This window comes from Buteo buteo, chromosome 8, assembly GCF_964188355.1.
Source record: "Buteo buteo chromosome 8, bButBut1.hap1.1, whole genome shotgun sequence".
Lineage (NCBI taxonomy): Eukaryota > Metazoa > Chordata > Aves > Accipitriformes > Accipitridae > Buteo > Buteo buteo.
Genome location: NC_134178.1, coordinates 14924199 through 14947515, shown reverse-complemented (window position 1 = coordinate 14947515; position 23317 = coordinate 14924199). Strand labels below are relative to the sequence as shown.

General features: G+C 38.4%; 2 protein-coding genes across 3 annotated transcripts in view; one reads left to right on the top strand and one right to left on the bottom strand.

The window, feature by feature from the left end:
* The window catches only part of SIM2 (SIM bHLH transcription factor 2), a 63792-nt gene extending 45534 nt beyond the window's left edge, over positions 1–18258 (top strand). The window contains exons 8-11 of the mRNA XM_075033709.1: positions 3863–4010; positions 5889–6057; positions 7180–7588; positions 14336–18258. Coding sequence (XP_074889810.1) covers positions 3863–4010; positions 5889–6057; positions 7180–7588; positions 14336–15060 — 1451 coding nt within the window. The 3' untranslated portion in view covers positions 15061–18258. The remainder of the gene's footprint in view (positions 1–3862; positions 4011–5888; positions 6058–7179; positions 7589–14335) is intronic.
* A 582-nt stretch (positions 18259–18840) lies between these two features.
* Positions 18841–23317, bottom strand: part of HLCS (holocarboxylase synthetase) — a 138157-nt gene continuing 133680 nt past the window's right edge. For both annotated transcript variants that reach the window (XM_075033706.1, XM_075033708.1), the window contains one exon: positions 18841–23073. In XM_075033706.1, coding sequence (XP_074889807.1) covers positions 22905–23073 — 169 coding nt within the window. In that variant the 3' untranslated portion in view covers positions 18841–22904. The remainder of the gene's footprint in view (positions 23074–23317) is intronic.

Genomic DNA, 23317 nt, shown 5'->3' with positions numbered 1-23317 from the left:
TGGTGATTAAGTGTCATCTGATGAAAAAATCTGGAGAGAAACATCTTACACCTAATAAGGGTATTAAGAAAAAAAAAGTAAAGAAAAAAAAAAAGGCAGCCCTAAACTAGGCTAACAAATTGCTTTTTCAAAGAGGAAAAAAAATTCCCAAACTGAAGATCTAAAGCAAATGAACTTTAGGTTAGGCAGCACAGAGAACAAAACAAAGGAAACAGTAAGGAGAACAAGTTAGAAGGGATATAACAAGAACATCCGACTATGAGGAAAATGTAGATGTGAATATTTGCCTAAGGTGTGCTGGCAGCAAACAGTATTTCCTGTTTTAAACATTTGATTAGCTTCCAGTTATATGAAAAAGCTTCTGGCATTTGAACTAGTGTTATTTATTTCTATGGCACCATCAATATACACACTGTTTGCTCTGCAACTGGGGAAATGTGGCCACACAAATAATGAGTCGCTGCCTAAGGATCTTGCATTCTGAAAGACAGGATAAAGAAGCTGTTCCAGTACAGACAAAATATTCCACTGTTCCAGTATAGACAAAATATTTTTCTGGCCTCAGAGAAAACACTTCATTTGTACCATCAACTCTCCATGAGAAGGATTTTGTGCATCCCACATGTTGTAACATCATTGCTCTTCCCACATAAACTTTTACAAGAGTCACATCTCTGTGCCTTGGCAGGGCAAGCCCCAGCCCCAGCTGATGTCATCACCAGTTTTGCTGCTTCCCGGAAGTCAACCTATGTATTTATAATTTACACTCTGTCCGTGGCATTGAGTCTACTTTTGCTGCCCCAGCAATCAAGCCTTCTGGCAGAGCTGTACTAGTTTTTAAGAGAGCAAAAGAACTGTAGAGCCTGCTAGGGCACAATCCACTGACCATGCTGTTCAAGGGCTGGACCAATGACATGCCAGGTTGTGTGCACCAGGGAAGTTAAAACAATAACTGCTGCAAGCGTGGAACCAAGAAGTCCATTTCTCTTAGTGGTATCCTTAAGTGCAGGCTAGGAATTCCAGCCACATGTCCGTGAGTCTGCTGGAGCCTTTTAAAATAGCCATCTATGACAGACTAAAAGGACCAGCCCAGCCAGCCCAGTGCCTTTTTCAGCTTGCCTGCTAAACCAGGAGGGAACCACAACAGCGGAACACCCAGTTAAAAATGGCTCATCTAAGAGCTAAGGCTAAAGCCACTGAATCCTCCCTGTTTGATTGCAGCAGAGGCCACCAAGAAGTCTGAGACTGCACAGATTGTCTTGGTAGTGGATTTACCTCACTCCCATTTCTGAGGTTTCTCAGTCAGCATCAAACAGGGTAATTTAACACAGGGCCAAATGGAAATTGACCTCATTTACTGTATTGGAAGCACAGTTACTGTCCCCTAGCCAAGGTCAGGCTTTCCCCAGATTGCTAAAAATGCAGGAGACACGGAGTCCTCCCCCATCCCAGGAGAAATATTGGTTTATCCATATAATTAGGAAGGAAAGCTGAACACTATAGTCCTCAGTGGTTTTCACATCTTTTAAAATACTGTCTTAACTGGAGAGCTAAAACAGGGATTTAAAAAAACAATGAGTGAGAAAGAGAGAAAGTCAAAACTAGTCCCAAAACACACAGAAGAACTTTGTTATAGCTAGCGATCCATTACAGCATTAATTTCTGTTTTGGAAGACTGAGTAGCGAGGCATTTTGAATTCAAGGAAAACGTGACCATTAAGATAGCAGGAAGACTTAGTTCTGAAAAGCCTAGACCACATTGCAAAAAATATCTGTTAGATGATCTAGGCCAAAATGTAACCATCATTTCCTAGAATTGGACCATTTGGATTGTGGAACACAAAGAAACATAGTGATTCCATGGAATATAGCTGATTATTAACAAATATTTTTAGAACACTCCTATTTGCATTGTTATGCTGAATCTTTGAGTAGCAGCTACAAGACATTTACCTTGGAGTGATATATTGCATTTAAAGAGTACACATGCCTTTATATTTTGTAGGTGTGTTTACATACTTACGCACATATTCCTCAAGATTTTATTAAATATCTGTACATATGCACACCACCTGCACCCCATAGTAGAAATGTAGGCATGAAAAAAGTACACCAGCAAGTATGAGGCAAAAAGCTGATATCTAAGAGAGACTTCAAACTCTAAATAGCAGTGGCTTGGTGTCAGCAAGGGTGGGTTTTTGAATGTCCTGCAAGATGTTGTTGTTTATCTTGTTGCTTTCTGAACAAATGGATACCATATCCTGTAATGGAAGAAGAAGAACTGACACTTTCAGAAAGACCTGTCTATACCCATTTTGTAAGAGCCTGATTTTCTTTAGGAGATTAAGTGGATTTGAAGAAAATTTTAAACATGTGATGTGTGCAGATAGATTGGAGAGTAAGCAGTCCAGAGAGATGACCTATATGTTGCAGACTTAGAGGACTGTTTAGCAAGAACAAGAACTCTTGCTCTTCTATTTCTGTCAGTCTTACCTTGGGCTATTCACATTATTCACATTATTGCCGTCTCTGACTACTATTGAAATTACAAACCCTTATTCCTCCAAGTAACAACTGAACAAAAAAAGCCAACCCCAGTGATGATTGATAACCATATAGTTAATTACCAAACAGTAACCAAACCCCCAAAGATTATGCACTCTTTAGTTCCCAATTTAATATTGGATGTCCTCCCTGTCAGAAAAATCTTCTATGAATACTAATTACAAGATCATATATTTTCTTTTCAAGTGGTCATTTGCCCTACTAGAGTTGGCTGAAAGAAAAAGCTGTTGTTTGATTTCTTTATTATGTATCTGCTTCTGCACCAAGTATGTACAGTGAGAGAACAAAATTACAGTGAACTTTGCTACTAAGTTCAGCCTAGTACAAGACCTACATTTGCAAGCAGTAATTCCATTTCTTAATCATGTATCAAATAAAAGAATTGCTGCTATTGATCACTTTTTTTGGACATTGTTTGTGTAGCAAGCTCAGTCCTTTATTTCCTATTTAAAAGAAATAACTGATTGTACAGAAAAGTAAGAAGATGGAGTTTCCTAGAGGAATGTTCCAGGGTCACACAACAGAAGAACCACCTTCGAAGGCTGGGCATTATCTTCCAGTGAATCATTAGATCAATTATTGGCACTGAACCAGAAATATCTGTGGGTAGATTAAATATTTAGAGATGCTGCACAACTCCTAATGTAGCATAGCCTTACGCCAAAATATCTTTGTTCAGAGAATCCAAACTGGTGTATAGAGGATTACATTTCTAGTGAAATCTATCAGGCAACTGATTCACCTCTCTGTCCTTGTCTTTATTTGTGTGCTTAAGAACCAAATAGCAGTTTAATTTTACCCTTTTAAATCAATCTTCACAATATAGAGCTTACAGAGGAAAAAGCATTATAGCATAAAATACATTGCAAAATACACAATAATCAATCAAGCTATGAATGACAAAAGTGCTTCCAAACACATTGGAAAAATTTAAGCTAGTTGTGTCGGCTTCAAAATACTTCTGCTGCCTTGAACTTTTCTTTTTCAGTTAGAAGATTAGAAACAGTAAGTGTTTTTGCAGAATGTAAGCAGAGAGCAGGGTAAACTGGAAAATAAGGAAGACAAACCTTAATAGTTTGCAACATACTATTTGTAAACAATAACGTGACCTTGTGAAACTACGTAAAGGGGCAGGACAGATACCTTTGCAGGGGAGCTACTTAAAGTTTGGTGGGAGAAGAAGGAGGTTTAAGGGAGGGGAATGAGGGAGAAAAGTCCCTGCCTTGCAAATAAATCTCTCCAGGAAGTGGTCACAAGTCCAAGCAATGCAAAATGCTTTTCTTTATTGCATTCACAGTGCTGGTGAAAGGCCAAGTCACAACCAAGTACTATCGACTACTGTCCAAGCATGGAGGCTGGGTTTGGGTACAGAGCTACGCTACTATTGTGCATAACAGCCGTTCATCACGGCCTCACTGCATAGTGAGTGTCAATTATGTCCTTACGTAAGTCAAAATACTTTGTACCATTACGTGTTATCAGTAATCGATTCATTTTGCATGTTATCAGTAATTGATTCATTACTAATTAAATCCTTTAAGTTTGCTTTACCTGTGTCTTCCAGTATCATTCTGGTATTGCATGTTACAGCCACTTTTCTCTCCTCATATCCTTCCTCTTTTAGTTATGTTGAGCTAAAAATAGCTGGTATTCCTGATGATTACCTCGTACACTACATGCTTGAATGTAATACCACTTGTAGCCATTTGTGTTAGACCTGGACCCCAGTTCCGTAACTGGCATCAGAACTGTGCTGGGGCTGTCCAGACACAGTGAAAGACACTGCGACCCAGAAGAGATCACGGTGTGAATTTGGGAGACAGAGACATGGTAGGAAGCATTATTCCTTTCAGGGATGGGTGAATCACCAAGGATTCCCTCACTTGCCTTGGGTTGCACAGACACTCAGGGCAAAACTACATTCTCACAATGGCAAGTCACTCCCACTGAGCTGGTGAATGTACAGTGGTTTGGACCTGTAGTTTATGAATTCTAGTTCAAGTCGTGAAGGCATTACAAAATTCCTATCTTGATATAAATCTGAGAGAGACAGAAATCTATTTTGAATAAGAAGGATAAGTAATAGTGAAACAGACTGTGACTGAAGAGACTATCGGGGGGGGGAAGGGATAGCGGGCACCCTTTGTGTTGAATAGTGTAAAAAAAGAAGGGATCTATACACTCTTTTGTCTAGACTGGTCCATTTTCTATCCGACTTGAAAGTAAGATGTGTTTGCATGATGTGTGTGGTAGGATCATGTGTGTTTGCATATTACAATGTTGTCTCTGATATCTGACTTTGCGGAGTTAAAGTGGATGAGTTGAGAAACCATAGGGTGTTTCCTTAAACTACCTGAAGCAGGTACTCAGCCCTAGACACACTGGCTAATGCTGCCCTCATTCCTGTACAGATGTGAGAGCTAGCAGCATGAGGGAAGGACTCAGTCTTGCCACCTGCTTGAGTCCCATGAGTTGGGGCAAGTGATTTGAGTGAAAAAGAGGACACTGTGCCAGGGATATAATAGCATATTCTTGGAGTTGAATTTACTTCCAGGTTACTCACCAACAAAAAGTGATGGAAATGAGTTCTAGATAGAAATTGAGAGAGAAGTAGGTTTTTTTCTAGTTATCCTTTAAAAAATGTGCTCCACTGTTGCTACTGACAAAAGCAGGGGAGACCATTTAATCATCAGAACTGTATCAACTGATGTTTCAAAATATGTTCCATAGTCTGATCTTGATTTTTTAGCCTCTTTTGTAAAAAAATCTGCCCTGTCTGTGGGGCAGATAAAACTGAAGATAACAGAGCAGAAATGTAAGTCTAGAGACTGTTAGAAAAACTACATGCAGCTCCTGTGGTCTAGCTACAAGGCAATTGTGCTGACAGGAGAGGAACATCGCTCCTTTTCCTTTCCTCGGGCATAATTGTGACAGCCAAGGTAGAGACCAATTCCTGGTTGAGGAGGAGACAGATGAATTGATCTGTGTCTTTCTATCAGCTGACATGACTGATTCCAAACTGCAGGGTGCCACGGATTGCTGAGAAGAAGTTGGCAGAGCTTAGCTTCAGAGAGTGGGGATACTTAGTACAGATGTTAACGCGGTTCCCAGTGGAACATTTGTGATAGACTTGCGTGGGGACGGGATCAGACCATAAAATTCACTGCCTGCTGACATCCCCAGACTTGCACTGCAGACTCAGTGAAAATCTTGGAAGAATGAAAATGAAAACAGTGTGAAAGCTAACATATATTTTCAAAGGAGCTATTTTGGATTTGTGTGGTATGTTTGAGTATGTAATTTATTGGCCTGTTCTTTTGCAGAGATATTGAGTATAAGGAACTTCAGTTGTCACTGGACCAGGTTACCATTTCTAAGTCACAGTTTTCATGCAGAAACTCAGTATCTACCTCACAGGAAACAAGGAAAATAGTAAAACCCAAAAGTAATAAAATGAAGGCAAAACTCAGAACAACGCCTTACCCACAACAGGTAATTTTTTCAGCAATATTTATTTAAGAATTGTTATCATAGAGTGCTTGGGACAGGATAGAGATCATCCAGAACTGAACTTACTGTAAGACTGACTATAGTATGCTCTGCTGCAGGAACTCCCTTGTAGGCCAGAATACAATTAGACCTTTTTGTTCTTGGGGTGGACAGCACAAGTAGTACAAACCTACTCTGGCGAGTGATGCAAACACAAAAACATTTGGATATGAAGTATGTAAAGTACTTCAAAAACAATGTGCTTTCTTGGTAAAAAGAAGAAAAACAATTACTAAGAATAGCTGTGTTGTGAAAATTTGGCTGGTGTAGAATGCATCTCAGTCACTGTTATGCAGAGTTCTTAATGTCACATAGGTATTAGCAGTTTCCTTATGCTGGAGAATGCATCATAAGAATGAATCCTAGCAAACAGAGCATTGGAGTGGGATTTGGAATATCTCTTGCTGTCACTGGGTAAGCTAGAACAAGGTGTGAAGGGAAACTATGGAGACTATCCATAAAACTGAGTTGGTGTGACTGACACCCACCATGAGACATTCTGAGACTTTGCAATGAATATTGCTGGAAGGGGCTACTGTTACCTTAAACAGCAGTGAATGCAGCTAGCACATATACTGCGTTCAAAACAGTGAGAGCCCAAAAAGCCTTTGGAGTCTGGAGAGGAGGGTGGGAGAGAGTGGGAGGAGAAGCTGATGCAAAGGACAAATTTTGTCTTCCTACCATTCTAAAGCTTGACAAGCCAACATACGCAAAATCATATTCATGGTCTGCTACTCCATTTATCAGTGACTTCCAGTGCTTTGCAGCAAACTTCTGCCCTCTGGTATTTACAACTGCCTACACTTACTAGCTAAAATCCAACTGGCAAAATTATCAAATAAACCTTTAACATTAGGATGACAAAATAGGCTTTTGTTCCCATGTTAAGTGAAGGTAAAGTTACCATGAAGACAAAGAACTTTAAATGCACTGGTCCCTTTAGCCAGTGAGATCGCAGTTCAGGGAGGCCCAGCTCTGGGCGCCTGTATGATATGTTATGTGGTTTCATATAAAAGTTAGTCATTTAACTCTCTTCCCTCCCCCCCTTTTTTTTCTTTCCCCCAGCAATACAGCTCATTCCAAACAGACAAACTGGAATGCAGCCAGGTGGGAAACTGGCGATCCAGCCCTGCAGTGAATGCTGCCACCATTCAAGAACAAAACTTCCATTCAGAAAACAGTGAACTTTTATATGCCCCGTCATATAGCTTGCCTTTTTCTTACCATTATGGACACTTCCCTGTAGATTCTCATGTCTTCAGTAGCAAAAAGCAAATGCTGCCTTCAAAGTTTGGGCAGTCTCAAGGAGCACCTTGTGAAGTGGCTCGATTTTTCTTGAGTACGCTGCAGACAAATGGAGAATGCCAGTGGCATTATGCCAACTCCTTGGTACCCAACAGCCAGTCACCATCCAAAAATCTTCCTGATCAACCAGTGAACATCATCCGACATAATCTTGCACAGACTTATGAAGGTGGGTGTCACTTTAAAAAAAAGAAAAAAAAGAAAAGCAAAGCTGTGGGGTGTCTGGGTAAGATTTGTAATTGTAGTTTGAAAACAGGGAATACAAGGTGTTTAGGAAATACAGAAAATCAGAAACAGTGAAGTGTAACAACCACTATGTTTATAGTATTTACATGTTCATCCCTTGTCCCATTACCATCAGCACTTGTTTAGGAATATTATCAAAGCATCTGTTGCAAAAATGTATTCACCAGAATCACTTTTAGAACAGGGCAGAGATACCACCTCCTTTAACACTGTTTACCTTCATGTCTTGCACTATCAGAGTTATTTAGTGGAATTGCTCAGGTAAGTCATTGCTGAAGTCAGAAACAAATGTACTTCAGCTCACATACAGAAATTAAAATAAACGCGATCTATTTCCATAAAAATTGAAGGTTGTCCTTTCTGAGTATGAAGCCATTCTGAATGTCTTTACCTTACAGTTACTACAGTGAATGAGTAAATGAAATGCACTGTCTTCTGCTTTATTTGAAAATATCTCCAGTGCTCCTCCCCGATCAACTGCATTATCTCTCTGTACAGATGGTCAGCTCAAATACTTTGAAGGAAGCACTGAAGACATTGACTTCTCTGAGGTGGCAACCTATAAGAAATAACGTTGCAAAGCTATAAAGTAACTAAATGTAAACAAGCTCAAGATACACTCTAATCCTTAGATCTCATGTAGATCACACCTACCTGCATACACCATTCTGATTAGTTAAAAATCACTGATGAAGACTGACTGGTTGACATACTTTTATAAAGTTAGATGGAAACACTCCTTTCTTTTAGCTTCATTGAGGATGGGACAGAGGAAGCAGTAGTGGAAGTTTAAAATAAAAGAGCTAGAAAAGATAGGCTTAAGATTCTTGAGTACCAGAAACTAGCATTTATTCACTTAGGGACATAACGTTAGAAATCCTAGTTCTGAAGGTAATATCCACAGATGTTAAAAGCTGAGCTTGCTACATCAGACAGAAGATGGTATCAGACATTGAATGTGTCCCCCACAGAGAAGCAAATAACTTCTGCCCAGGGTTTTGTCCTTCATAGGACTATTTGACCTCACCTAGCTGATTGACTTCACCTAGCTGACTACAGCATTTTATTTTATGGTTCTATGTTTATGTTGAAAATGAGCAAGACTGAAGCTCTTCTTACAGTCTAGTGCAGGTTAAGTGCTTTTTCTGAGCTCATGCACCTCTAATGTGCTGGCTTGCTTCTGTTGCTGTTGTGGATTGGGTGTGAAAAGGAGTAGCTTTAGACCAAAAATAAGAAATGTTTTTGTCCTTTCTAAAGATGCTGTATCTTTGTGGAAAAGCAAAAACCCTACATCTTTTGAGGATAAGTATAAGGGTTGAAGTAAGTCTTGCAGATCCCCAGTAAATCTGGAGGAACAAAGCTATTCTAGGTGTCCAGAAGTCAGCCCAGCTTTTCTCCTCTGCTTCCAGACTAACAGATGCTGTGAGACTGACTGAGAAAGTAGATCCACCCCTTGCTGGTCTGAGGGTGCCATCAGATACACTGAGAATGGATGTGGAAAGAACAGCCTGTTCAGAGAACAGTCTGTAAAATTGATTGTGGCCATAACATTTGCCAGAAAAGCCCAGTAAGCATAGCAGCAGACAAGCAATTTACCATCAGTCGGTTGATATGGGCAGATAACTCCTAGTAAATATATTAAGTCAGAAGGATTCCACAGGAATACTGTTAAATATGTTAGGGTAAAAAAATATCTCTACAAAAAATTGCAAGCAACTGCTGGTATTTTTAAATTTCATCATGCATGCATACCTTCACCATTTCCTCATGAACAGGAAAATGGAGCTGTGATACCAGCAGTTCTTACTTCTGTTTCTACGTCTACTTAAGATTTTGTTGCTTAAGTTGGAATATGTGGGTTCTCTTTTAAGCACAGATGTATTTTAATGGATGTTTAGCTATTGGGCATTTCATTAAAACTGAGTTGGTACAATTAATTCTCTGCAAAAGCACTTACAGTTGTACTATTTAGGAAGGAAAAAAGAATATGGTCAAACTCGGGCCTTGTCAGAGATCATTGCTTGAGTTCACACACAGTGTTATAAAGGGGGAAAGAAAAACATAACGTCCACTGTAAAGAAGATTTATATTTAATTGTTCCAGAGTTTGTTTCCTCCTGAGGTAGAATTAGCCCTGTTGTACTTTTGCCGAGGCTTGTGGCAGAAGAGAAATCTGAACCTTTGGAAGCAACTTTTTTCTTTGAATTGAAAGGGGCATCTGATCTTCCTTACATTGTCAACTGCTGCTTTTTCCAGTAGTTCACTGAAAAACTGACAGCCAGTAAGCTTCAAAGCAGAGAGGATCTGCTTAGCGTCATTATCTTAAATCCAAAGGCGATGCCAAATATGACATCTGGCAACCGGGTTGGATGCAAGGGCTATTCCACATCACATCCATAGAAGCATCTGCCAAAAATGCCGTAGGCCAGAGACATTTTTCTCTATGGAAAATAGCTTCTTTTGGAGAGATCAGAGATTTTAAGATGATCATGCCAAGCCATCAAAGCTCTGGAAAAGCACGTAGCAGATAAAACTGCCTGCCAATCAGATGCTGCTGCCTCAGAATCTGGTTTTGAAGCTTCTTCCACTTTTTTCCAGCTGTCCTAGTCATCAGAAAAGAAACTCACTTCAGAGAAGGCAACCATATTCTTAGTCAGGGAAGTTTCCTTTGTACACTTGAATGGATACATTACTACTGTAAGTACCACAGTACCTACTTCTCATTAAATTATGCTGTTGCCCCGTCTGTACTATCTGTGTGAAGCTTAGTGTCACTAATTATGCCAAAACTCAGGAAATGATGAAGAGTGTTAAGAAAATCTGTGAAAAAGCTCTGATCTATCTTCCTTCCACAAACCAACTCCCCAGTTTTAGCCTGGGACTACTAGAAGAAATACATGACATCTTCTTTGAAAAGTGTATTCCACTAGGACAAAGAGGTCTTGAAGATCATGTTGTCTTACTATTGTTTTTGGAGGGACAATAATGCAGAACATAGTAATTACAACATCACCCCATGCCTCAGATGATTTGCAGTTAGGGTTTTCAACAAAACTCAGAGCAATTGACTAATTGCTCCTCTTCTCTGAAGGTCCTCTTTTACAAAGGATTAGGAAACATACTGAAACATCATGGGCTACATGTCGACATTCAAGTGTTGGCATGTTGTCTTTTCAAAACATGTAGTGTCAGGAGTACACTCTTCTGAGATTAGTGGAGATCAGAAAGCCCAAGAAAAATTATGCAAGACAAAGCGTGCATGAAGAGGGCTTCAGCTGGGCCCTAAAAACAGACAAGGTTTTTCACAGACAGGATGCAAAACTCTGCTGATAAGGACTGCATACCATTGTATGAAGATCAATGCTGAGTACCAGTCTTGCTTTGTTTTAACCTGGTTCCAAGATGCCTGCCTTTCATTTTTACTGAAGTAGACAGGGGCAATGGGAGAATGAGGACCAGCTCTACCCATTAATATCTTGGTACAGAAAGGCATGTTTGTGAATGAAATAATACCTTTTCTGCAAGCATCTTTCCCTGATGAGCACCATCTGATCTTTGACTGCACTACTTAAAGGTAAGGAGGGAATGCTCCTTGCTGCAGCACTATGACAGGGGAAAGATTCCTCTAGTATACTGAGTGATCTATGAATAGACATGATATGTTTTAAACAAAGACCAATCCCTGCTAGAGTAGCTTTCCTGTTCCCACTTGGATAGTTGGATGCTAAATCTGAGCAGGCTGCCAGGTGATGGGGATCTTATCTCCAGGTTTTCCCTCAACTTGCCCGAACTGTACCCTGTGTGCCAGCAGGAAAGCAGAGCTACTTGGCAAGAATCACCAGAGACATGATGCCTGAAGGACCAAGTTCACTGTTGCAGTTGTAGGCTGCTATGAATGGAGGCAGTGTAAGTAAGTATAAAGGGCCTTCTAGAAAGCTGCTATCACTCTGGTGTGATACGCAACCTTGCATGTGCACTGTGTCCACCTCGCTTGGCATAGCTGAGTTGCTCTGGCAGAATAGTGGTCAGGAAAGTATCCCAAATTGATGCACTGACTTCAATGGCTGTAAAGTGTTTTCAGAGCTGGGGAAGTGCAGAATGCATGGGATCCCTGTGCACCTGCTGAGGCAGGTACTCTGGCAACTGCCCACACACCAGATGGGTGGAAGCAATCCTAGGGTGCTGCCCTTCTACAGCAATACAAAGCTGCTGGTCAGCTTTCTATTAACTTCTGTATGAAAAACTCCCCAGGAGGAGCCTGTCCCAGGGCATTCTTGTGCTTCTGTCTGCAAAGGAAGACAACAGAAGATTTAAGTCTAGCTCCAGTAACTGTTCTGAATGTGAGTGGACAAGAATGACTGTGCTTTGTTACACTGCAGATGAGACTTGCTTAACTGTCTGGTGTAACTCCACAAATGTGCTGACAACTTCAATGGAAGCCTGCAAACAATTAACCAGACGCTTACCTTGTTCATCAACAAAAGAGATGAAAACCATGTTTGAGAAACAGGATAGCACAAAATGGATAATATCCTATAAATCTCCCAAGTATGCAAATTACTTCTTGGTACCAAGAAGGCATCCATCAGCCCAGCAGAATTCGAGTTTACAAAAATGAAGATAATAAGACAGGGGCCAACTGGTTGCTGTGATGCTTCAGCTTCTTACAAGTGTGGGCTCTGAAAATGAAAGAGGACAATCTTTTGTTCCGAGATTAGAGTAGAGCCATAAACTAACAATACTCCATGGTGCAGTAAGAGAACAAGCCCATCACTCCTGTGGATGTCTCAAGTGGGAAAAACACTAAAACCAGTATACCAGATTAGTCAAACCATATTAGTTACATGTCAGTAGCTTGCAGCATGTATAGTTATTTCATAGTAAAAATGACAAACATAAAGTTAAAATTATCATAGTATAATTACACTGGTAAAATTTCCAAGTTATACTCAAGCATGTGGCTGAATCCCTGTTTTGATTTGTGATCTAAGAGGGCCATTTTTCAACAGCTGATGAGAATTCATTTTACTTAGAACTGCATATACTTTGTACAAAATATACACATGGAAATTAAAATGAATAACTTGAAAGGTTGTTGTTTCTAGGAGGGTGGTGGGTTGATCAAGAAGAAATTGGATCCAGATTCCTGTTTAAATTCTGGTAATTATGTGGTGCAACTCCCTCTGAAATTAATGAAGCTCTGCATATAAAAAAAGGTACAATTGAGCTATTTCTGCTTCCTCTGTTATACATGAAGGCTTTGCCAGTCTACTATAGCACAGGGAATATTTAATTATTAGCAGGTACAGTTACGTCAGCAACCACTACAGGGGAACTCCAAAACTTTTAAGATGTTGAATGAGATTTTTAGAAAAACAGAAAATCCCTTTTACAAAAAGCACTTAGGTGTCCAGGGCTTTCAGTGAGCATAACACAAAATAGAGTTCAGGTTTAATTTGCTAAGTGCCTTATTCAACCTTTAACATAAAACTTTCAAATATGCCTTGGAGGAGTAGTATAACTGTCAAACTGTTCACACAAGACAATGAAAAAAAAATTAGTACTTGTCTAATTTTGGCCATACTGTATAGGAGTAAACCAGTGTTTTTTTCTCTTACCATTTGTAGATAGGTATGTACAAAAAGGAAAAGCTGCGTAAGCCAAGCAGAAAATCATAAAACCAATTCAAATTGTTTCAAGAGTTCAACTACCATGTAGAAACTTAAGAGAAAACTAAGATTACTCAATATATTTTAGAGGAAGAGCCTGAAGAGAAATCCTAGGTTCATACTCTTCTGAAAATTTAAGAATCTAGCTTCTAATTCTCCACTCACACCCAGTTTAGTACTCCCACATTCAAACAAACATTCTCAGTATGCGTTGTAAATTACATTTATATTATACATATAGTTTTATTACATGATAGTACCTTAGCAGCAGAGATACAGCATTACTCAAGAAGTATTTATGTTGCTTTTCAATAGAAGTTTTTAATATCTGATGCTAGTTTTCAAAGAGAAAAAGCAAAGCCTTTAACGTGGCACAATCCAGATATTACATATATCACAAATAGATATCATGAATTAGATACCAACACATCAGTATCTAATACTACTCACTCTCTTCTTTCCTTACAAGGGCACATGTCCAATACACTTCCACAGTGACAGGAAGAATAAATTCTGTTTTACTCTAATCATTGAATCACTGATATGTAATAAATGTTATCCATCCTTTGGTAAATCATTTGATAAATCTCTGAAATGAGCTTACTTAAGGTCAAGGGTTTTGATAGCAGGTCACATTTCCAAATATTTCTTTGGTTTAATTTCCCTGATTTAACCATATTAATAATGACAGTGATTTACAATTATTCAGTCAAATAAACAAATGGGCATTTCACATGGAAAAGCTTTTCAGAATTGTTCAACACTGTTGGTCCTCCTGAATGGGTTGGGTTTTTTTTTTTTTTTTTTTTTACTTTTCAGCACTGTCTTAAAAAGACTTATCCAAAGCCACTGAGGCAAATGGGAATGTCTCTGATGTCTTCACTGGGACTTGGATCTGGCCCAAACCAAATGGGTGTTAAAGTTCAGTCATAAAAAGTGTTAGAGTCTAACTATTATATGAGCTTATTGTCAGAAATTAACATGTCTTCTCTTTCCTGCAAGTGCCCATATCAAACAGAAGATACAGCCAAGATACTCTGTCTGACAACTTTACAAGCTGCACAGCACCCATGCCAGGCAGCAGATACAAAGAAGAGATTTATGATTCCGGCATCATGAAACCCAACAAAATAGAAACCAGGATTCAGCCACCTCACCACCTCATTAAAGAAGAAAACAAATTAGCTTTTAACAGAGACCTACAAGAAAAAATGAGCATTAATGAAAGTTCTTTTTCAAATTCAATAGCTAACTCCTTGCTGCCAAAATCAGAATGTTTCCAGTCTAAATCTATAGGACAATTAAGTCATCTCCTGCCAGTGCCCTCAGTATATGAGCAAACAAGAAGGATTTGTATGAAAGAACCCAAATATGGGCATATTAGTCACCACGCTACAAATCTAGATGAACCGGACAGTGATGATAGAATGACTGTAAAGCTTGATCATGACTCTGAAAGTGAACGTGTGATGGATGTGAGACCCTCTGGACAAGTTCCATTTGTGCTTCTAAATTATCACCATGTTTTAGCCAAACATGGCACATTTCAAACTTCATCATGTACAGCAACAGGACATGTAGGAGAAAATTATGGATACAATTCTGAGGAAGTAAATACATTTATTTACAAAACCCAAAGCCCCTCATCAGCTTCTCCAGAAACCCACAAGGAATCTACACTACCCCATTATATTGGAACTTCTGTAATAATAGCCAATGGAAGGTGACAGTAATAGAGGAGTATTTACATTTAATTAAGAAGCCAAACTGTAATGATTTGCAAAAAGCATGAGAAAACATGGTTACATGTACTGAGCATAGCTGAAGGTCAATGAGGGACAGACTTGTGTGTTCCTGGCAAGCCATGTGTAACGGTACCTTTAAGGTCAGGAAAAAAACCCTACATCTAGCTTCCGTGCTTTGTTGTCACAGATTAAGCTCTGGTGCCACTGAGAAGACATGTTACAGATCTTATTTTTGTTATTTTATAGTGTGCAACAAAATTAAATGATAGGTGTTATATGCAGAGATTTATATGAAGAACATTTTTTTCCTCAACCCCTCCTTCTCAAAATACATTCAAGATTTTTTTATCATTAACTACACAGTCTAGTTTAGGTATTTTTGACAAACTGTGTGAACCCTCACATCAACTCTCCACCTATGTGTTAAACACCCTGACAAATGAACTTTGTTTAAAGAGTGGTGATTTTTAGCATCCATAATGCAGCTGTACTAACTAAGCAGAACTCAGTTTGGAAAAAGCTTATTTATTAATTATCCAAAAGTTTTTAAACTAAATAAATCAAACCTAAATTTGATTTATTTAACATAGATTTCAGTGTTCTGAGATTGTTACCACCACCATTTATCTTGACAAAGAACGATACGACAAATTAATACATACAAAGATACGTATTAAAGGGTTACAGGTCTTGTCATGGCAAATTGGGACAAATCCCATAGCAGGAACTAGACACTATTCCCCATAAAATGTTGTAATAAGAAAAAGAAGCTTCTAAGCTGTGTGTTTCACTAAGTATTCTGGGAGAAGGCTGTGCAGATTTTCAAACCAGCTAGTCAAAAATACATCTTAATAATAGCACCAGAAATGTTTTCTTTATAGTCAAGGGAATAATGATCATTTATGCTTTATTTTAAACTTACCAGTAGACTTCTGAAGTTTGAAACGTTCACCTTTTAATGCACTGAACTTCCTTAAGCATAAATCTCATTGACAACACAAAGGTAAGATTAATATTTGACTGATTCATGCACTTCACAAATAATGTCAGTGGACAATCCGAATACGGAAAGTCAAAAGTCATTGCACAACCACAAAACCCAAAGTTGCACTTGAAGTAAAGCAGAGTTTGAGTACATCGGGAACTGAATGCCTTGCACACATCTCAATTTGTGCTAATAAACTGTAGCAAGAGAAAGGCATACAGCAGACATTGACATTTTGTCTAGCCTATTAGGAATAGAATTCCCCACTTTTTTCACTTCTTTGTAAAGTTTACAAACAAGGAGACATATGGATCTCTGTGTGTTTAATTGATAACAGGCAGTCCACTTTGTTTTTTGACCACTTCCCCAAACACTGTGTGCTCTTGATGAAACAACGAATGACTCCCTAAATAATAGCTCTAAATACCAACAGTGAAGGTTGTTGTAGATCTGAGTCAGCTATACTTTGCTGTATTTCTTGGCCCAACTCAAGGCTAATTTACACTTTTAAAACTTTCTCTCTTTTATCAGACTCTCTCTATAGAGACCTTCGCTGAAGAAAATGCTTACCTGGCTTGTGCAATATGGAAAAACAGTTGCTCATGGATTGCACCTTGTCAGATACAAATGTAATGAAATATACTTTTTAAAATTACATGTTCTCCATCTTTTATATGCAGCAATAATATTCAGTCACGTCCTTGTATGTATGAATATTTATTGCTATGAGTACACAAAAATACTTTTAAACCATATGTTTCAAAACCATTTTCGGTATTTTTATTGCTTCCTATTAAAGGCTTAACAGAGAAGGCTTTATTATGAATTTAAATTGATTTTGACTTGGAAGCTCACAGTTGTCTGACTTTTTCATTTGCTAAAAAAGTATGAAAAATATATGTCATGATAAATAAAAAATACCTGATCAGCCATTACCGGAATACTGCCTTAAAAAACAAAAGCAGAACCAAACCAGCATATTCACTCACTCAGTCTAACTGTGCTCCTCGGTTTGTCTAACGCTAGAGAAGTTAGCAAGCCTATAGAAATGTTATGAATGAATATTATTGTCATTCTGACTTCATAAATTGAAGCGATCAGACACAAGTTGGTTTTACAGTAGCTTTGGTTAATAGCCTTCCCAGCCAGCGTTACTAATAAATGGGCCCAACTCCTTAGAAGATGCAATTATGCTGACTTGTATGTTAATTTTGTTAAATTAAAACCATGCCCTATAAAGGAGTAACTGACATTGTTTGCATCATTAAAAAGAAACCTGATGCACAACTCTTATGCTACACTTTTCTCTATACCTCATTAGTGACATTGCTGCACACAAAGTCAATCTGGTGTATTTTTCTGTTCTTGTAAGTACTTGTCACTATAAAAACATGTTTTCAGGAATGTACAAATTAGGCTTCAGTTAAAAAATGCCATTGATATTTTTCAGTAAAATACCACAAAATATTTTTCCAGCGTCTACCTTGTTATTCACACTTCAGGCTTTATTCAATGAGCCCGAGCAGAGGAGGTGTTCCATCATTCTCCCACAGATGTTTTACAGTATGTGATATTCAGGTACATGAACTCTCCCTGTTAGGCAATAATGAATCAATTATGCATTCACATATGATAATACAGGGTAGGCTTTAGAAAAGACCTGTGATTAAAAAAGCAAATGTGTGAAACATTTTTCCTGCCATTCCAAAATAGAAACAGCAATTGCATGTTCACATCTGGAATGTGCGTGAATTATATTGAGAGAAAAATACGACTTCTAGTCAGTTAAACTACAGATGTTCATAGCACAATCATACTGCAGAATGCGGCACAGCCACTTACAGTGGCAATGTTTTTAATAATTGGAAAAAATTGCGTCACAGAAATGGAGTATCAATTGGAATACATTATGAAAAATAACCTCATTTCTCTCTACTGTACTTGTTTGAGCCACTACAGATACCTTTGTCATGCGACTTGGTAGGATTTTAACTCTTAGGGGAGTTCAGATCTAGCAAGTAAATGATATGGAGAATAAGAGAGAGAAAGAGAGTGAGAGGGGGAATATTTTACAGAAATGTAAAGTTGGACATGTTAATCCCATATTGAGGTTTCAAAGTTTTTATCCTATTAACAGAAACACTGCAATGTAAATAAGGTGATAAGGGAACAGACTTCTCTCCCAGTCGCAGTAGCCCTGTAATTTGAAGAAGGGTATTAAAATAATTTAATGAAATTAAGCACAGTGGACAATAGATGTAAAATTGGAGAATATATCACTGAGAGAAAGTGCAAATGAATGGGAAACCTGCCAGAATACCAGTATTTCTCTAAAAAATCACAAAACAGGACACCAAGTATTTTTTCAACATTTCAGTCATACTTCAAAGAGAGAAAATTTTATTATTCCATTTTTTTTCCTGAACATTAGATTTTGCTTTTTTTATATGATGCAGATAAAAGCTATTTGGCAAATGTAGGTGAAAAAGCAAGCAAAACAAACAACCTATTAATGCTCAGAATTATATATGTATTCCCTAAAAATGTAAAGCATTTTTGCTTATTTATTATGTAAAACTAAACTGTTAAAATGTTAATAAAATCCTGTAGCCAAAGGAAAAGTGAGTTGGATTTCTCTTTTACTACAAAACACAGGGTTTCACAAGGAATAATGTTGCATATTTGAAAATTTATTTCAATTGTCATCTGTACTATATTTGACAGTTAATGTACTATAAAATACAAGGATTCTTTTTATTTACTGTATTTTAGCCACGTTGCATTTTAAAGGAAGACTCTTGGAGAACTGAAAATAACACAGAATCACTAATGAAATGCACTAATGCAAGATACTCAAACATGACATCAGTTTACAATTCTTCCCTGTAGTTCTTTTTTCTCAAGTGTGTGATACATGACTGCAGCCTGTGGCACGCCAGCATTTTTTGACCTCTGTTCTTTCCTCAGTCCAGATTTAATTTCTTTGGTGTCTGATCAGTGTGGTGCATCACTGCAGTAACTTATGCATGCAAATGCTTTTATCAAACCAGTTACCCCCAGGAATCAGCTCTTTGTGGCACAAATCTTTTTTCATGACAGATATTAAGCTGTACTTAATTTTTTTTTTTAAATATAGCTACTGTATATTCCAAAGTAGTTGCAGAGAGTAATTTTTTAGACTGCTGATGTCTTGTAGCTGTATCAGAAAAAGCAAAGAAATAAAAAAAATTGTTGTACAATGAAGCAGCATCATAAAGAATTAAATGCTTTAATATTATTTCTAGGTAATAGCCCTTGAAGTAGATTATTTCTGTTGGATGTATTTTAAAAATGCTCTGAAGTCTTATAAAACCTTTTACTAGAAGTGAGATGTACTGCTTGAACTCTTAAATGTTAAGTACATTATTACTTTTTCAAATCTTTGGAAACAGCATCGGTGCTGACTGGACACAACCTGCTTACTCTTTCTGAACACAGACATGTGCCAACACACCCAGCCTGCTCAGCAGAAGTTTTCCTATCAATAAACAACCTCGACAAATATTTTCACAATGTGTAATGAGAAATGTTATAACAGAGTCCAGGAGGAAAAAAATGAAGTCACAGAAATATGGACACTGCAATAAATGTTTTTTGAAAGCACTTCATCAAGAAAATAGTTTAAGATATGACATCAGCCTCACAATGAAAGAGGTGTTTTACTAATCTAGACAGTGAATGAAATTAAACATTTTCAGTGCATTACTTCTGGATCTGGAGTTGTCTGATTCTCTCCATACCTATGTCCAGAGACACTCTACACCACATTTGTCTGTCCGACACAAAGAACAATAACAACAATGATTTTCATACAAAAATGTTGTGGCTTTCTGGGTGTGCCAAGTTTGGCATAAAAAGAGTCAGACTGCTGGCTGTGCTCCCCGTTTACCCTAAGGTGAGCGTGGTACAGGAAGGTTCACTGCCTTTCTCCACAGGAACAGCTGCCAGTCAGAAGGACCTTAGGCAGCTGCTCACAATACAATGGGAATTTTCTTTGTGATGTTCTTTGGTTCTTCTGAAGGAAAGGTCAGGTTTGTAACATACGCTTCATCCAACTCAAGGCTGTTTCCTCAAGACAACAGGTAGTTTTGTACACACAGAACAGGACCCTAAAAAGTAGAGGCAAAGCGACACGTTCCCACAGCACCCACCTACGCTACAACACGTCCACACCCGGTTAGTTCTCATTTGCAGAAAGGAAGTTCAATGCTAAGTTTCTTTCCAATGAAAAAATTTTCAGAATAATCTTACAACTCAAAGTGAGAATAGAACAAGCTTTTCATTAAGAAAGCTATGAAAAAATCCAAAAGTAACAACAGCAACCAGGAAATATTGCAGCATTTTACTATTAAAAACTCATCTGCCTGCTGCTCAGACACTGTGGTAGCGTAGCGGGGTGAAGGTTTGCAGATCCATCCTGCCCTTCACAAAGGGGCATGTTTTATCATTTCCCCTCCATCATTCTTTGTCCCTAGCTACGGGAGAACATGTTTAAGGAAGCAATTCAAGTCAAAACCTGAGGGATGCATGAACTGGTCATTAAAAGAAATCTCTACAGGCACTCATCGGTCTATGTGGAATATGAGCGAAATCAAAGGTGCTTCCTACAGGCACACCCTACAGTACCAAAACAGAGACAGTGTTTTAGCTACAAATATCGGATTGAGGTACAGATCTAAAGTTTTGTAAAACTCTGTGTCTGGAAAAACAGTACCAGAGCTATGCTTTCCACAGCTGACCTGCAGCAGCATACATTGCTCATAAGCTGCTTGAAGAAAAAAAGTGAAGATGCACAAGGAATGGTATGCACACACACACATTTTTTCATATTATGTATATATAAATGGTCTCTTTTTTTTATTTAAACTTTTTAAACTCGGACTCAAGTTTCATTTGATTATAACATGCATCAATATTTGATTATGAAATAAATGTAGTTGCCAAAAATTAACAGCCCAAAGCAGTTTGGAAAGCATCTGGTGGGAAAAAGCAAAAACTGGTGTTCATGTGTATCATTTTAACGATGCCAATTAACAGCTGTCTACACTCCACTGTACAGTTCTATGAAATATTGGTGTGCAGTCTCATATGATGTGGATCATGGGGGAAAACAAAACAGCAGGGTACGGACAACCAGGCACACAGACAAATCTACTATGATATGGAGCATAAAATCCTAAATGTAATAGGGACAACTTAATTTCTAGCACTTGCTGCCAAACCACCTAAACCCTAATATGTGAGGATTACTCTAAATTACCATTACAGACTAGTTTCCTTGTTTTAAGACTTCTTGGCTTTGTAACTGAAACAATCTACTAACATGTTCAGATTGTTTATGAGGTGAACTTTAACCTAAAAAACCCTTTTCTGGCTAGCAGACAGAAGTCCTTTGTGGAAACCAATTTGGCTGATCCACCTTCAGTAGGGACAAGGTAACGTAATAAGCAGTGCTGCCTATTGAGGAAATGAAGCTGGCCACATCACACCTACGACAAACTTTTCATTTGCAGAGAACTGTTTGAAGTGCTGTGGTGGCCAAGCCTCCTGGTGCAAATTTGCCTTGCCCGGGAGAAAAACCCGACAAGCTGCCATCACACGGAGGATCCCGCAGGCTTTCCAGTCATGACCAAGCTGTTACACCTAACCTGGAACTGTGCAGCCAGCCCCCAAAGCAAGCTACTTTCAGGTCAGCAGATGTTAAACTTCTTGCTTTTAATGGTTAGCAGCAAAACCAGATGCCCTGCTTGGGGAAAGGGGGTGACAACAGAAACAATGGAGCAGAATTTGTACACAGGTTAGCTGCATGTTTTCTCTTTTTCACTACAGTAGTTGTTTATGGCAGGGATTTTAAGAGCTGGGCATTTTCTCTTATTTATTCGCTTAACTTCATTGCTATTACATAGAATTGCTATTAAATTCTAAACTACTAGGACTTCCCTCTCCTGACATGGGATTCTATAATAACCTGGATAAGAAGATTGCAACTAGGTGATACACTACTCCGGTGGGCTATTCTTATGGGGCCTAAAGTGTCTTGGAAGACTATGATTCAAAGGAGATATGAGATGATTTACTCGGATCCAACTGTCTAAGAAGAGCAGCGTACAAATAATTTGGATAACCAGCCACAGTTCTTAAGTGCTGATGGAAAACTCTCCAAAAACTTAAGGTAGCCATGAGAGAGTTGCAGACCTGAGACCAAAGCACAGGATGATAAAACTGTTGTACAGGCCCACATGGAGAAGAACCAAATCAGTAAGGCTCTACATTTAGACCTGAACTTAAACACAGTGGTAATCCCAGTAATTCAGAAATATATGATGAGCTCTTCCAGCTGTTTCCACTGCAGACAATGCATAAACCAGAATTTAGTTTAAAAAACCACAGTAAAAATGTAAATATTGTAGTGCATTGTGCTAAAGTACAACAAAACCACAGAGACACAAAAAGGAAATATTTAGCCACTTCAGTTTCTCAAATACAGTGTGTAAATGAAGAGAAAGTTCTGTTCATTGCAAAGTATTCCTTTGCAATCAGGTTCCTTTGAAAGAACAGATGCTTACAAAGAATGGCAACATAGATGTGTTTTAAAGTTAATATGAAGGAATAAAAGCCTTCGGCAATGAGAGAATTACCTCTTCATAACTGTTGAAGTTATCCGTGTCAAAGAACAAAGATATCAGAAAATCAGAAGAAAAAAAATCAAGCTATCCACCACCCTTCCCACCTTTAAGCAAGTTTAGCTGCTTGATGCCAAATACTAAAAAGCCTCCCTCCGCGCTGTGAGCTCCGAGGACTGTTAATGCTTTGGGACTATGAGGTTTCTCAGCATGTCAAAAGAGTTGCCGTCTGGGTGCACAGACTCTACACCCTTGCCTTCTTCATGAACTTGAAGGAATCCATAATCATCTATCCCGACTATCCATGCAATCGGGCCCTCCTCATTGTGGAGACGGACTTGCTTACCACTGAAAATAAAGAGAACCAGACGGTTAGGAATTAATTAGTGGACACTGCACAAACAATTAAAAATAACTTAGAGGACTAATGTCTAGCAGAATATTTTTATTTCCCACTTCACTGGTTCTTTACAGAGAATGATTTTCAGCACCATTTTCTACATGCTTTAATTTCTTTCTGTAGAATTAAGAGAGTTGGAATCAACCCAAAGAGGTTTTTTTGTTTAATGAAAGACATGAGTACACCAGTTTC